At 40.6% G+C, this 14,164-nt stretch overlaps 1 protein-coding gene across 3 annotated transcripts in view; it reads left to right on the forward strand.

The window, feature by feature from the left end:
- The window catches only part of GPRC5C (G protein-coupled receptor class C group 5 member C), a 32,735-nt gene that overhangs the window by 10,083 nt on the left and 8,488 nt on the right, over positions 1 to 14,164 (forward strand). For 2 of the 3 annotated variants that reach the window (XM_060764259.2, XM_067463871.1), the window contains exon 2: positions 3,912 to 4,978. In XM_060764259.2, the coding sequence (XP_060620242.2) occupies positions 3,955 to 4,978 (1,024 nt within the window). In that variant the 5' untranslated portion in view covers positions 3,912 to 3,954. Of the gene's footprint in view, positions 1 to 1,650; positions 1,741 to 3,911; positions 4,979 to 14,164 lie in introns of those variants that run through there. The other variant, XM_067463870.1, reaches the window with a different exon arrangement.

The following is a 14,164-nucleotide window of genomic DNA, read 5'->3' on the forward strand; positions in this document are numbered from 1 at the left end:
GGGCCATCTAGTCTAACCCCATTCTGCCATGTAGAATGCCCAAAGTACCCCTGACAGATGGCCATCCAGCCTCCAAAGAAGGAGTTTCCACAGCACTCTGATGCAGAGAGTTCCACTGTTGGACAGCTCTCACTGTCAGGAAGTTCTTCTTAATGTTCAGAGTTTTTTTATCATGTCAGAAGCAACTTGAGAAACTGCAAGTTGCTTCTGGTGTGAGAGAATTGGCTGTCTGTAGGGATATTGTCCAGAGGATGCCCGGATGTTTTACCATGCTGTGGGAGTCTTCTGTCATGTCCCCACATGAGAAGCTGGAGCTTACAGATGGAAGCTCACCCTGTCTTACATATTCGAACTGCCAACCCTCAGGTCAGCAGTTCAGCTGGCACAAGGGTTTAACTCATTGCGTCACCGCGGCTCCATTATGTTCAGGTATAAGCCCTAGAAAACCCCATGATATATTTGCCTTTAAGTCAGACCACAGCAATGTCGAAAACTTGTTATGAATTGAATGTTAAATATTATTAAATATGAATTGAATGTTAAATAATAAGTTTGAGGCTGTAGAGTTCAGAGAACAAACAGAGTGGTAATGAAACAAGACCGAGATATTTCAATAGGAGCAGCTAAGAGGGATTCTTCTTGACCTTTTCCCTTGGAGCGGTAGACATGCTTTTAGGAACACAGAATGTGTCATATCCTAGGTATGTGTGGACTGCAGGGTTTGGTATCCTGGTGATATCCTAGTGGTAAAGGTAATCCAAACTGATCACTTTGCAATAGGAATCCAATCCAACCCATGTTCAGGAGCGTGTGTCTGCATTTGTGGCTTGTAATGTAGGGAGGTGCCTTCCTAAATAAAGGGAGCAGAAAACAAAACAAGCTCTCATATGCTGAGGTCTAAAGCCCCAATCCCCAGAAGCAGAGCCTAGCTTTATCCAGGCTGCAGAACAAGGGGATTTGGAGGCCACGTGAGACAGAGATGTGGAGGGGCGAGGGAGAATGAGAGTGTTCCCCTCCTTCCAAAGTCATCTGGTGTCCTCTGAGCCTGGGAACTATGAAGCGTTGAGTGGTAGCCAACATACTGTCAGATTCTGTCTTAAGGGAACGTGGCTGGTCTGGGAAATGTCTTACAGAGCATATGTGCAGTTGGGGGTGGGCAGTCTGATTAATAAATAAGTATTAGTGGTACTATAATAGTCCAACCGTGGTTGTTTTGAGAAACAGTTTTCTTTATGAATAGTCCTTCTCACCAGTCGAGCTCTGTTTTCTTGAAAGGGAAGAAACTGCCTCCCAGCCACTTCCACTCTAGACCACAGCATGGAAAGTTCCTTCTATAAGCTCCTTTGAAAAAAGTAATTATAGTGCCAGCCCCCACCCGCACTCCGAAGTTAGTTACCATTATAGATACAGCTTTCCTGTAACAGTAGTGCTTACCCAAAATAGGCATTTTAAAAAATATCCCTGCAGGTTGCTGACTTGTAGTTAAGAGTGTTTTTAGTAGTTTATCTTGTGGACAACCTGCATGAGAGATCAAGCAGCAGATCAGTGTGTGGACTATGGGACAGTCATTAAATGAAGTTCATGCGATTGTAAAAGACTATTGCACCATAACAGGAGTGATGCTATTATCCCTTGTTGTATTACAGTTACCTTTGCCATTGCAGAAAGGAAGGTATTAAGTTCAAGCCACTAGTTCATAGTAGCAAACTCTTACCTCCAGGATCCAATGAGCTGCTGGTGGTGAGTGACTTTGGTAGTATTAGATTATTTTGGTAGTATTATTATTTCTACTCTACACTACTATTTCACTTGGATGCCACTTTGACTGCTGAGGCACCATCCAGAATTGCAGTTTTGAGAGCTATTTAGAATTCTCTGAAAGAGAACTCTAGTGCCTCAGTAACCACAAATCCCAGGGTTTTGTAAAGTGCAAGCATGGCAATTAGAGTGCAATCAAAGGACTGTACAGTCAGCCCTCCTCATTTGCTGGGGTTTAGAGTGCAAGGACCCAGAAAATGTGAAAAAAATGAGAATTTAAAAAATGTATTGTCAAAGGTTTTCACAGCCAGAAAACCTGGCAGAAAACCTGGGGTGTTGTGTGGTTTCTGGGCTGTATGGCTGTGTTCTACGAGGATTGATTAAAAAGTAATGCCCCCACCTTCATAACTCCTCAACAGATGGCAGTACTGGTATGCGGCAGGTACTGGCTTGTTCAGTAGACTCTCCTTTACAATTGCATTTTGGCAGGAAGCCTTAGTGTTGAATGGTTGTGTTGTTAAAGTGCAAAATATGGAACCTTGCACAGTCGTTCGGTCGGTGCAACTTAAGCAACGTGCAGCCATTGAATTTTTTTACAGCAGAAGGTGTCACCCCAAAGGAGATTCATCAGAGAATGCAAGCTGTTTATGGTGATTATGTTGATGTGAGTACTGTGCATCATTGGGTGAGTAAGTTTAAAGATATTGAGGTGACACCTTCTGCTGTCAAGAATTCAATGACTGCATGTTGCTTAAGTTGCATTGACCGACTGTCTGCGCAGGGTTCCATACTTCACACTTTAACAACACAACCGTTCAATGCTAAGTTCAATGCAATGTTCCCACTAAAATGGAACTGTAGAGGAGAGTCTACTGAACAAGCCAGTACCTGCCACATATCAGTACTGCCATCTGTTGAGTTATGAAGGTGGAGGCATTACTTTTTATTCAACCCTTGTAGCAGCATTTTCTCCTGACATTTCACCTTCATCTGTGGCTGGCATCTTCAGAGGATCTGAAATGCTTTTTTAACCTGACAGAACACTTCTCTGGGAATCTCTAGGTCAGTGATTCTCAACCAATGGGTCTCCAGATGTTTTGGCCTTCAACTCCCAGAAATCCTAACAGCTGGTAAACTGGCTGGGATTTCTGGACATTGTGGGCCAAAACATCTGGGGACCCACAGGTTGAGAACCATTGCCCTAGGTTCTCCAGTCCAACTGTAGGGCCAAATTCTGGCAAAACGTAGCATTTCATCTTTTTTGTTTGTTTGTTTATACCATGGTAAATCCACTACTATTCTTAAGTGGACTCAAATAGTGAAATGTGCAAAAGTAATTCCCACAAATATGGAGGGTCAACTAATTAAACAGTGTGAAAATGATCCAGCTTTCCAGTATAGCATGTACTAGAGGCCCTCTCCTTTAAAGAAAACTTGTCAGATAGTTTCTTTATCTGAATCGGTTAATTCAGGGTGATACTGCTAGTTTCTTTAAGCTTGGTGGAGCCTAGTATTGTTTAGAAGGAGGCTACAGATTAACAATACCATTGTTATATAGAAATGCACTGCCAAGGGAAGTAAAAAAGTTGCTGTATGCCTTCCAGTCTTTTCAGACTTATGAAACCCCCAAAGCAAATTTATCACAGGGTTTTCTGATGTTTAAAGTATATGACTCACCAAGGTCACCCAGCTGAAAGCTATAACATTCTGTCAAAAATGCCTTGTCTTCCGCTATGCCCAGTAGATCACTTTTGAAGTCATATGACAGACTTTTCATTCTGATGACAACCGCAGCAAGAATTGTATATACTCAGAAGAAACACCAAAAATAGAAGAAAAGATAGTAAAAGTAGCTGAAGTAGCAGAAATTGACATTTTGACAGGATAGCTTCAATATTCAAGAAAGATTGGGAACCCTTCAAATATTTTCTGGAAGAAAAGAAAATTCTAACATGGGGATTTCATGTTTAAAATCTTAGTCTATTACATTATATTTTACACATTGAACTAGAAGATAATATGGAAACAACAAAATTCTTATGTATATGAAAGGATATGTAAAAAAATGATGATATATTTTAATTTTTAAAAGGTAAAAAAAATGCATTGTCTTATGGATCCTAACATGTTTTTTTCTTTCTAATTTTGTTTAGTAATTTCCCAAAGTCCCAAGGAATAATTCCCATCCTTCCAACCATGGGGTCTCCACCCAGGACAATACTGCCCTGCCTTTGGCTCCTGGCACTTCCTGTCAAAATGTGCTTGGCTCAGGTGACTCTCCCACCACCACCAGGGTGTGGTAAGGACTTGAACCCCATCTACTACAATCTCTGTGACCTATCAATAGCCTGGGGCATTGTTTTGGAAGCTGTGGCCACTTTTGGTGTTGTGACCAGTTTTGTGCTCACTGTTGTCTTAGTGGCCAGCATGCCTTTTGTCCAGGACTACCGGAAGAAGAGCTTGGTAGGGACTCAAGCTTTCTTTCTGTTGGGCACCTTTGGGCTCTTCTGCTTGACCTTCACCTTCATCGTCAAGCAAGATTTCTCCACATGTGCCTCACGACGTTTCCTTTTTGGTGTCCTCTTTGCCATCTGCTTCTCTTGTCTGGCAGCCCATACTGTCAACCTCAATTTCCTTGCCCGGCGCAATCATGGCCCACGGGGGTGGATCACCTTTGGCATGGCATTGGTCCTGGTCTTGGTAGAAGTCATCATTAACACCGAATGGCTCATCATTACTGTAGTACGGAGTGACAGTGCATCCAAGGACCCCTGCACTGTCAGCAATGAAGACTTTGTCATGGCCCTCATCTATGTCATGTTCTTGCAAGTAGCTACCTTTGTGGCTGCTTGGCCGGTCTTGTGTGGCCACTACAAGCACTGGAGGAAACATGCCATTTTCATTCTTCTCACAACCTCTCTCTCCATGGCCATCTGGATAGTGTGGATTGTTATGTATATTTACGGCAACCAGAAGGAAGGAGGCACAGCTTGGGATGATCCCACAATGGCGATTGCTCTTGTCTCCAATGCCTGTGTCTTCGTTTTCTTTTATGTCATCCCTGAGATTTCTCAAGTGATCAGGCCAGGACCAGAGCAGGTCTATGAGGATGATGTCTACCCCACTCGAGGTGTTGGATATGAGACAATTCTCAAGGAACAAAAGTCCCAGAGCATGTTTGTGGAGAACAAAGCCTTCTCAATGGATGAACCTTCTTCAGGTAAGCTTTGCTGTTGGCTGCAGTTGGGCTATTATCCATGGGTGCAAGTGCATGCGAGGTACAGGTAGACTGTTATATACAAAGCAGTGCTACTGGAGGGATGACATGTGTTGTGATTTTCATGGGAGAATCGTGGTATTTTTCCACCATGTGTATGAAAAATAAAAAAGGTAGACATTGTGTTGTAGATTTCATGGGTGGCCAGAAGAAATGGATCAAGCATTGGAAGTAACCTGAAACAGTTATGAACCTGGCTATGATGTTAAGTAGATTTGCTAAATTCTTGTTTCATAGTCTGTGTTCTGGCCCAATAGAAAAGCAAGAAAAGAAGATTGAAGACATACTGTAGTCTACATATGAATAGCATTATTTCATAATGTTGTGGCACCCTTGCAATAAAAAACCTGCTTAGTGTTGACATAGGCAAACCTGCTGTGTGTTCTGCTCTGAATAATGAGACACATTTGTCCTTTGTAACTGAATTTTCTGACTTTGGCTCCGTTATAATCAATTTCCCCTTCATTTAATTAGCCTTGCACAAAACTGGAAATGTGAGATCAAGGCAAAGCTCTTTGTAGGGACTTGGCTGCTTGGCAAATTTGGATCGGCTTTGCTAAATCTGAGCTGCCGAGTTGCCTGGAATTTACGTTTTGTAAACATCTTGCAGATAAGATGCCTGGCCCAAAATGTGTACACAGAATAGGAACATAAAGACATTACTTTTATGCAATTTACTTTGAAGTAAGTAATACTGAACTTACTTCTGGGTAAACATGTAGAAATGGGCTGTAAACTTACATAATTAACTGGGCCCCATTTAATAATAATATAATAACATAACTTTATTTTTATACCCCACCACCATCTCCTCGAAGGGACTCGGGGCGGCTTACAAGGGGGCAAGCCCACATTACAGATAAAAGCAGCATTAAAATCAATCAAATATAAACATAACACAATCAAAAACTACATCTTAAAACATTAAGGCTGAGATAACAGTCAAAGCTGGGATCAGGCTCATTTCAGCACTATGCCTTCACGTGGCAACTTCCAGCATATGCAATTCAATACATCATAGACTTCTGTTTTGTGAATCACTTGGAGATCTTAATTGTCATACAAATGTAATTTTAAAAAAATCCTTAAATGTATCTATGAATGCACCAAATCATGATAACCCTTCAGTAGAATCTGGCAGTCATTAAGGTATTCATGATGACATTTAGTGATTAGAGACGTATAATCATGTGTTGGAAGGTTCTCATGACCCATTTAGTCCAGCTCCCTGATTTATGTAGGATCTTCAACTAAAGCAGATCTACACAACTTGACCCTTGTAAAGGGCCAATATTACCCCCAGACCTCTTTAGTGGGTCTCCCCTCCTCTCTCCCTGTGAAAAGGGAAGTCCCGTTCCTTACCCACTCTTGCACCATTCCCAGGGAAATGGTGAGAGGCTGGGGAGGGACCTGGGCTACACAAGGCCTTTGTGGGTTGCATCCAGCCTGTGGGCCATATGTTGTACAGGCCTGGCCTAAAGCATCCCCATGAGGCAGCTATCCAACCTCTTTTTTGCGGGCAACCAGAGAAGGAAAATCTATGACCTCTTTGGGTAATTGGCTCAATTGCTGAACTGCTCTTACTATCAAGAAGTTCCTTCTAAGATTTAATTGTGCTCGACTGTCCTGTACACCTGGTCCTACCCTCTGGGGCAACAGAAAACAAACCTGACCTTTCCTCTTCGTGGCAGCCTTTGAGATATTTACAGAGCACAATAATGTTGCCTCTCAGTCTTCTCTTCACCAAGCCGTATATGCCCAGCTCCTTCAACCTTTCCTCCTAAGTTTGGTTTCCCTTACCTCTTTATCCTCATTGCCCTTCTTTGGCCTTGCTCCAACTTGTCTAGATCCTGTTTAAAATATGGCAACCAGAACTGAATACTATACTTCAGATGAGATCTAACTAGTACATGAAATAGTGAAATTGTTATTTCCCTCAAATTGGAAACTGCTTCTGTTAATGCAGGCTGAAGCAATAAAATTAACAATCCAGGCTACAGACTCGGGTTAGCAAAATTGTTAAAGCCATATCCAACCAATGTAAAGCCAGTGTAGAATTGGTTTTACATTGGTAGAATGGATGACTGTGAAAAAGCAAAACAGACGAGACTTTGGATGTTGCTTGAAGGCCTGAACTGATGAAACAAAACGTTGTTTCAGTTCAGTAGAACCCCCAAATCATGTGGCCACCATCAAAAAGGTCTTCTCCCTTCTTTCCCCACCACTGTAATTGCTTTTTGCTGAAACAAGCCTTCTAAATCTGATCTCAATGAACAATTCCAAATTAAATGTATTATTTGTAGGGTTGCCAGTTCAACCACAACTGCTCACAACTTGTCATTAAAAAACAAAGAGAAAGAAAGAGAAAAGAGCATCCCCTCCTGGAAGCTCTTAGATGTATTGCTCGCCAACGAGCATGAACAATGTCTGGGAAGTATTTAAGTTGTAGTCCAGCCCATCTGTTTTAGAGCATGGTGACACAACATTTCTTGAAAGTCTTGAGATTAGTAATTTAATCTGAATCACAGTTAATACTGCATGAATTGGTGTTATGTTCACCATTGGCAAAACAGTTGTACAGGAGGCAAAGACAGGAAGATTAAGAACTCAAATCTAAGTCCTTTGGATTTTCAAGTGGTGGCATTACATATCTTTACACATTTTAGCAAATACATTTCCTTGCAAAGAGAAGACTTGGAGCTTGTCTCCCAAATATTAAAAACTTAGAATATTATAATTCAAGCATTTGAAATTGTTGTTTTTTTAAAAAGTTAGCTTCAATTCCTCCAGTGGTTTTGTAACTCGCTTGTCGACTTTAGATTGGGATTATGGACCAAAAATGGATATTTTCTGAAGACTCTTTTTAGAGAGAAGAGAAACAAGATTACCTTGAGCTCTCCTCTATTCAGTGGAATGTGCATTGTTTCTAAAAATATACAATCAGGCTTTATAAACCCTTTGCATCTTCTTTGTGGACTCTCCTCCCTGATTTTGGAGTTCTTTCTAAAAGGAACATTGTTGTGGTTCCTGTTTTCATAATGGGAAAATAAAAATACATTTCTGTATCCAGGCAGCTTTAAAACCTTAAACTTGAATTTGAAGTTGCCATTTCCTTACTTATTTCATAGTTTGCTGCAAAGAGTTTTTAACATCTCTTCATTTGTAGTTGCACATTTTATTATATGTATATTTTCCTTGTAGAAAACATTGTGTAGACTGCCTTGAGATTGTTTTCAGATGAAGGGCAAATCCCACAACTGTCCCAATTTGGTACGGACAATCCTGATTAATCCTCTGTCATCTCACTTTTTCAGCTGCTTTCAAACTATCCCTGTCTCTTTCTCCTCTTTCCATTCCTCCCCTTTGACAGTAGCTTACTTCAACTACCACAAAAGAATTACAAAGAGCAAATATAGTTTGCTCTCAATTAGCTTAGCAGAGGGGAGAAGAGAAGCGGGGCAGGAATTTTGTTTTTCTTGATAGGCTCAGGCAAAAGCAAATGGCTTGTTTGCTCTTCCTCTTTGCCATTTTGTCCACATGCTGGTTTTGTTTGGTCACAAGCTCCATTTATCACCTGTAAAATGTTGGAAGATATATTAAAGAATGGTTTCATAAAAATGAAAAGAACTATGTATTACCTGTGGAGCTTGCACTTGGTCCATGGGTGCAGTTGTCATTGCAGCTCATCCTGAATCTCTATATTTATTTATTTATTATTTATTTATTTACTGCGCTTATATACCGCAATTCTCAGCCCAAGGGCGACTCATTGCGGTGTACAACATAGAAAAACAGGTGCAAAATACAAAACATAGTGTAAAATAATCCACAATTCAACATTATCAGAAAACATCTCATCAAAACATCAACATTGCTACAAAGCCATTCCGAGTCGTCTCATCGTCAAACCCACAATCCGATATCATTTCCGTTGTTCCATTCCTATGGTCAAATTACCAGTCATTGCACTTCTTGATCAAATGCCTTCTTAAATAGCCAGGTCTTTAACTTCCTGCGGAAGGGAGGGGGCTAGCCTGATGTCCACGGGAAGGGTGTTCCACAGCCGAGGAGCCACCACCGAGAAGGCCCTATCTCTCGTCCTCGCCAGCCGCGCCCGTGACGCAGGCGGGATCGAGAGCAGGGCCTCCCCGGAAGATCTCAAAGTCCTCGTGGGCTCATAGGCCGAGAGGCGGTCAGTTAGGTATCTTGGGCCGGAACCGTATATGAACTTCTCTGGCCCATCCAAATGAAGTTTTGATAGGCCAGAGTTTTGGAAAATGGAAATCTCCATAACCTTTTGGATATTTTATGATATTTAGAAAGGCATTATTGATTCAGAAGTCATAACCATTTGAAAAATGATGCCATAACCTCTTGGTAAAAAGCGTGACCTGTAGAGTCATAACCTTATGGAAAAATGGCATTCATGCAAGGCTATTAAACTGATGTCCTAAATATCTCTTTGAACTGTTAGGAACAAAGATATGCCAATGCACAAAACATAAAAGAAGTGTTCTTTCAGTTGTCCAAAAGACATCTACTCTCCCTTAAAATATATTTGCCTTTAAATCATGCTCTCAAGAGACAAAAATAAGTAGACTTCTTTAAAAGTAACAGAGTTGATTTACTCACAAACTTCATGTACTCAGCTTACAGGTACTTTGCTTCTCAGTCTAAATTTAAGTAGTTTTTCTGTGTAGATAAAATAGAGCATCATTTCTTATAATTAACAATCCAAACTCCAAAGCATCTCTCTGCTCTGAGATTCTGCTCTGAGATTCTGTAGTCATACATCTGTTTCTACTGAAGTCTCTAAGCATACCATTCACACTAAAGTCTAAAACATACTTCTCTACTGAAGTCTAAAGCAAACACTGTTTCTAAAGTAGAGTCTGAGTCCTGAACAAGCCCAGTTCTGATCACATGGTCTGCAGCCCCTCCCACTACAAAGAGTTAAGGTAAAATTGCATACCAATATGCACATATACAATACAACAAGCAATCTGAATTATATACATAAGCAATAACTAGTGGAGGCTTGAAGAAGGTTGCTATTTCCATAGACAGAGAAAAAAAAAGGCATTTTCCCAGTATAAGGAAGATTAATTTCCCATTCTGCTTCCTGTGCTGCTTATCACCACTCAATGATGCCTCTATACTTTGCTGTTGACCCCGCATCACAGACTCCACGTAAATCCCAGTGCAAATGTTATTTTAAAAGTCCAACCCATTTTGAGTCTCCACAGTATTGAGAACACAGATACTTGCAGGTGTACCTGTGCAGAGGCAATCTTACAGATAGATTTGTTTGCCAGCTTTTAACATTGCCTCTCTTCCTGTGCTGTTGAGCAGACTTAATGGGGTTGTGTGTGGGAGTGGGCATCTTTGCTTTATTTACATGGCTGACTGCTTGTAAAGTTTCAGGAACAATAACCTATCTCAAAGGTGGAAATCTTACTCACATTTGCGTAGCTAGGAAAAATGAAAAACAATCTAGAGAATGGCACCTCAGCTCTATGCATGTTTACTCATAAGCAAGTCCCTCTAGATTCATGCTTGTTCTCTAACAAGTTTGTATAGGCTGCATCCTAGCTTAAGTGATAGCCCATGAGAATATGAAAGAAATCGCTTTCCTGAACAATAGCTACGAAAACCATTTTGGAAGCTCAACCCAAAGGCTCAAGAATAGCAGAAGCAGAGTAGGCGAAGCAGCAGCAAAAGAGATGGATTTTTAGAAGTGGATTATAAAGTCCTCAAGAAGAACCAATTTTGATGTGTCTCAGAACAGGTGGACAAACACTTCACAGGATGAGCAAGCTACTCTTTCTGGTTTTGGAACAGAGAATATCTGGCATCTATAGTTTGGTAGCTTTGGGATCTAGGCGTCTAACTTGAAGTTAGATATAGGATCTTTTTTTCTATTGTGGTTTCCCAATGTACTTTCAAATTGTCTTTCCTCTGCGTAAACCTCCCTCGTCACAGTGGTGTGTGGAAATCTGCTCTGCCACATTTTGTCATTCCATTCCAGTGAAAGAATATTCTGCAGCCACATTTCAGGGCTGCTTTAAATTAAAGTGTGTTTTTAAAATAGGTATAATTGTAGTTCTTCTTAGGAAGGAAATCACAGTGCACTCAGTGGATAACTATATAGTAATATAACTGAGATCATGCTGTTCATATCCTTATGGCTGTGAAGCTCACCATAAAAAGCCTTTGCATGCAGTACTGCCTTTAGTTCATTACTCCATGTTTTTGCAATGGTAATGTTACGCTTTAAGGAGCAACTTTATCTAGAAAGCTTATGTCCTTGCTCTGTCAATGTGTTCATCATGCTTTTTAAACATCAGTTACGTTAAGACCATCATGCACTCATGCCTTGCTTGTGACTTGTGGTCATTGAACAGAAATGCTGGTATGAATCTAAGTAGGTCATAGGTATATTCTTATGTTTACTATATACCCTTGCTTTTGGATACAGTTGGCCCTCACATTTGCAGATCTGATTATTAATGGATTATTCACAGATTTTCCTCTAGATCACTGCTTCTTAAACTGTGGGTCCTGAAACAAAATGGGGTTCCCTCAGCTCAATGTTGGGGTTGTGAAAAAATTGGAAAAGGTAAAAGGTTTCTGAAGAGCCCATAGACATTTACACAAATCTGTTAGCAACAACGTGCAGAGTTTACAGTGGGCTCTTTAAAAAATGCTTCAGCTGTACTTCATAAAAACGAAACCAGCCTGTTTACCAAGGCTTTCAAATGCAGATTTATTATCAGTAAATGTTTGATTTTTATACCTATTTCATATACCTACCCAGCGTTGCTCATAACTACCTCAAGTGGAAAGGGGTCACGCATGGAAACATTTAAGAAGCCCTGTTCTAGGTCATCCAGTGTAACTCTTATGGGCAACATCTGCCAAAGTGTTGCATTGGAAGACCTAGAGTTTCCTAGCTGAGAAAATGCTTCTCTGGGTCCTCTTCTGCCAGAAGTTGACCATAGAATCATTCTGGAGTAGTAAGTCAGTCATATTATCCAGTCAGGATGCACTAAATGTTCTCTCATCTAGAATTTCCTTACTTTGTGACAGTCCTGTCCCGCTAACCTCTGCAATATTTGGGGGGGGGGGGGTTAGGGTGGGGGGAGGGGGGCTTGCTGTAGTTATTTACTTTAAAAAAGGGTGGGGATGATATCCTCTTTTCCAAGTTTTGAGTTCCCAACGGAAGCTCTGCCCTTACTCCAGAGAGCAACTACAACATATTCCTTTTCTTTTTTTGAATCTTAATCGAGCATCTTCCAGAGAGCTGTGTAGGCAGATCTAGTCAGCTGCTGCAGGAAACCAAAGTGATGTTTTTACTTCTGCAGAAAGAGTACACAGACCAGTTGCCAAGAGTGAATTGCAGCATATGCAAAGAAGCCAGAATGGACCGTGCAAAGGTCTCCTTGTGTGAGGCTGATGGCAGTGCAATGGTAGCTGCCATTTCCCACACACTGCAAAACCTTGATTAGTTCACATTTCTTTGCAGAGAACCTGAGAGGGTAAAGCACACGCACGTGACTCAATCTCTGCCTTGGATTTCAGGACGGCGAGGGTTGCCTCTTGAGCGCCATAAACCGTAGAGGACTCCCTGATACAAGGAAGGTCCCTAAGCTCATTAAAACCTACTTTGTCTGTAGTTACCCACAAACAAAGCTTTGTTTTATGGCCTACTGAAAAAATAAAGGCCCCAGCAGGCTTCTGATTCCTGCTTTGCTTGGGTACATTGATTAGTAGAGGATTTCTGCTTTGCTTCCAGCAGAAAGTAGCAGCATGAAAGAATAATCACTTCTCCTTTTTAAAAATCTATCTGTGAACAGAGGTGTAGATCCTTTCTGTCTCCTAGTGGCATACCAAATGAATCATGATACATAATGAAGAGGAAATCTACAGTTTAATCAGTCATAAAAAATATCCATGAGAGAAAAGTTTCAGCATGTATATACTCTTCTTAAAAAGAGCAGAAATGGATTCCAGGCTTTTATATGATGGCTCCTCATTTAGGGTTAGATACCCTAAATGAGGAACCATCATATACTCCCTTCTCCCCTACTAAGTAACTAACCTAACCAACAAACAAAATATAAATGGTGAAGCTTTTAACGACACTTTTTTCAGTGTGAAGGAAAACCTTAAATATTAACCCATAAAGTGGGGAAAATGGTGTTCAAGATTGAGAAACAAGTAGGTGAACTTATAAGTGTGCCAACTGGAGATGTTGCTTTGAAATCAGTCTAGGCATGAATATGTACTGAACAACACATTGGAAAGAATAATAATAATTTTGTATTTTTGTGTCACTAAATAATAATAATAATAATAATAATAATAATAATAATAATAATGTTTCTTACCCACCTCTCATCATGGGTCGAGGCAGGTTATAACATGCTAAAAACACATACTCATCAAAAAACATTATATCAAATACACATATTAGAACATATTTCTACAAAATATGTATTAAAATACACAGAACAGAGATTAAAACAAACAACATGAGTTTAAAATTCATGATTAAAACTGGCTGGGTAGGCCTGCTGGAAGAGAGGGATTTTTAGGTGGTTTTTAAATTCTGGCAGCTCATTTAGCCGTTGCTCTTCTGGCAGATCGTTCCACAGTGTTGGGGCAGCCGATGAAAAGGTCCTCTGGGTGACGGTCACCAGTCGTGTTCTGGCTGGTTGGAGTAGCCCCCCCCCCCCCCCCCAGAGGACCTCAGTGTTCAAGGTGGATTGCATGGGAGAAGGCGATCTTGTCGGTGACCTGGATCTAAACCATGTAGGGCTTTAAAGGTCAAAACCAACACATGAATTCACATTCATTCCTTTGATGTAATTTGTGCACATCTTTATTTTGTAGTCTTTTTCTTTTGTTGTTTCTATACTTCCTATATTGGTTTCTCCCTTTTTTCCTTAAAAAATCATATATTTATAAAGTTCACCTTTTAATTAGGCTTTCTGAGCAGATGCCTTTGCTTGAAAGACATGTACCCCGAGGTATCAATTTTGGAGATGTGTCCCTTCATGCACATCTCTCCCAAAGCCAATAGGACTTCAACTATTTAAAAGTTGAAAAGACAAATGTACTTTTCTT

This window comes from Anolis sagrei, chromosome 2 (assembly GCF_037176765.1).
Source record: "Anolis sagrei isolate rAnoSag1 chromosome 2, rAnoSag1.mat, whole genome shotgun sequence".
Lineage (NCBI taxonomy): Eukaryota > Metazoa > Chordata > Lepidosauria > Squamata > Dactyloidae > Anolis > Anolis sagrei.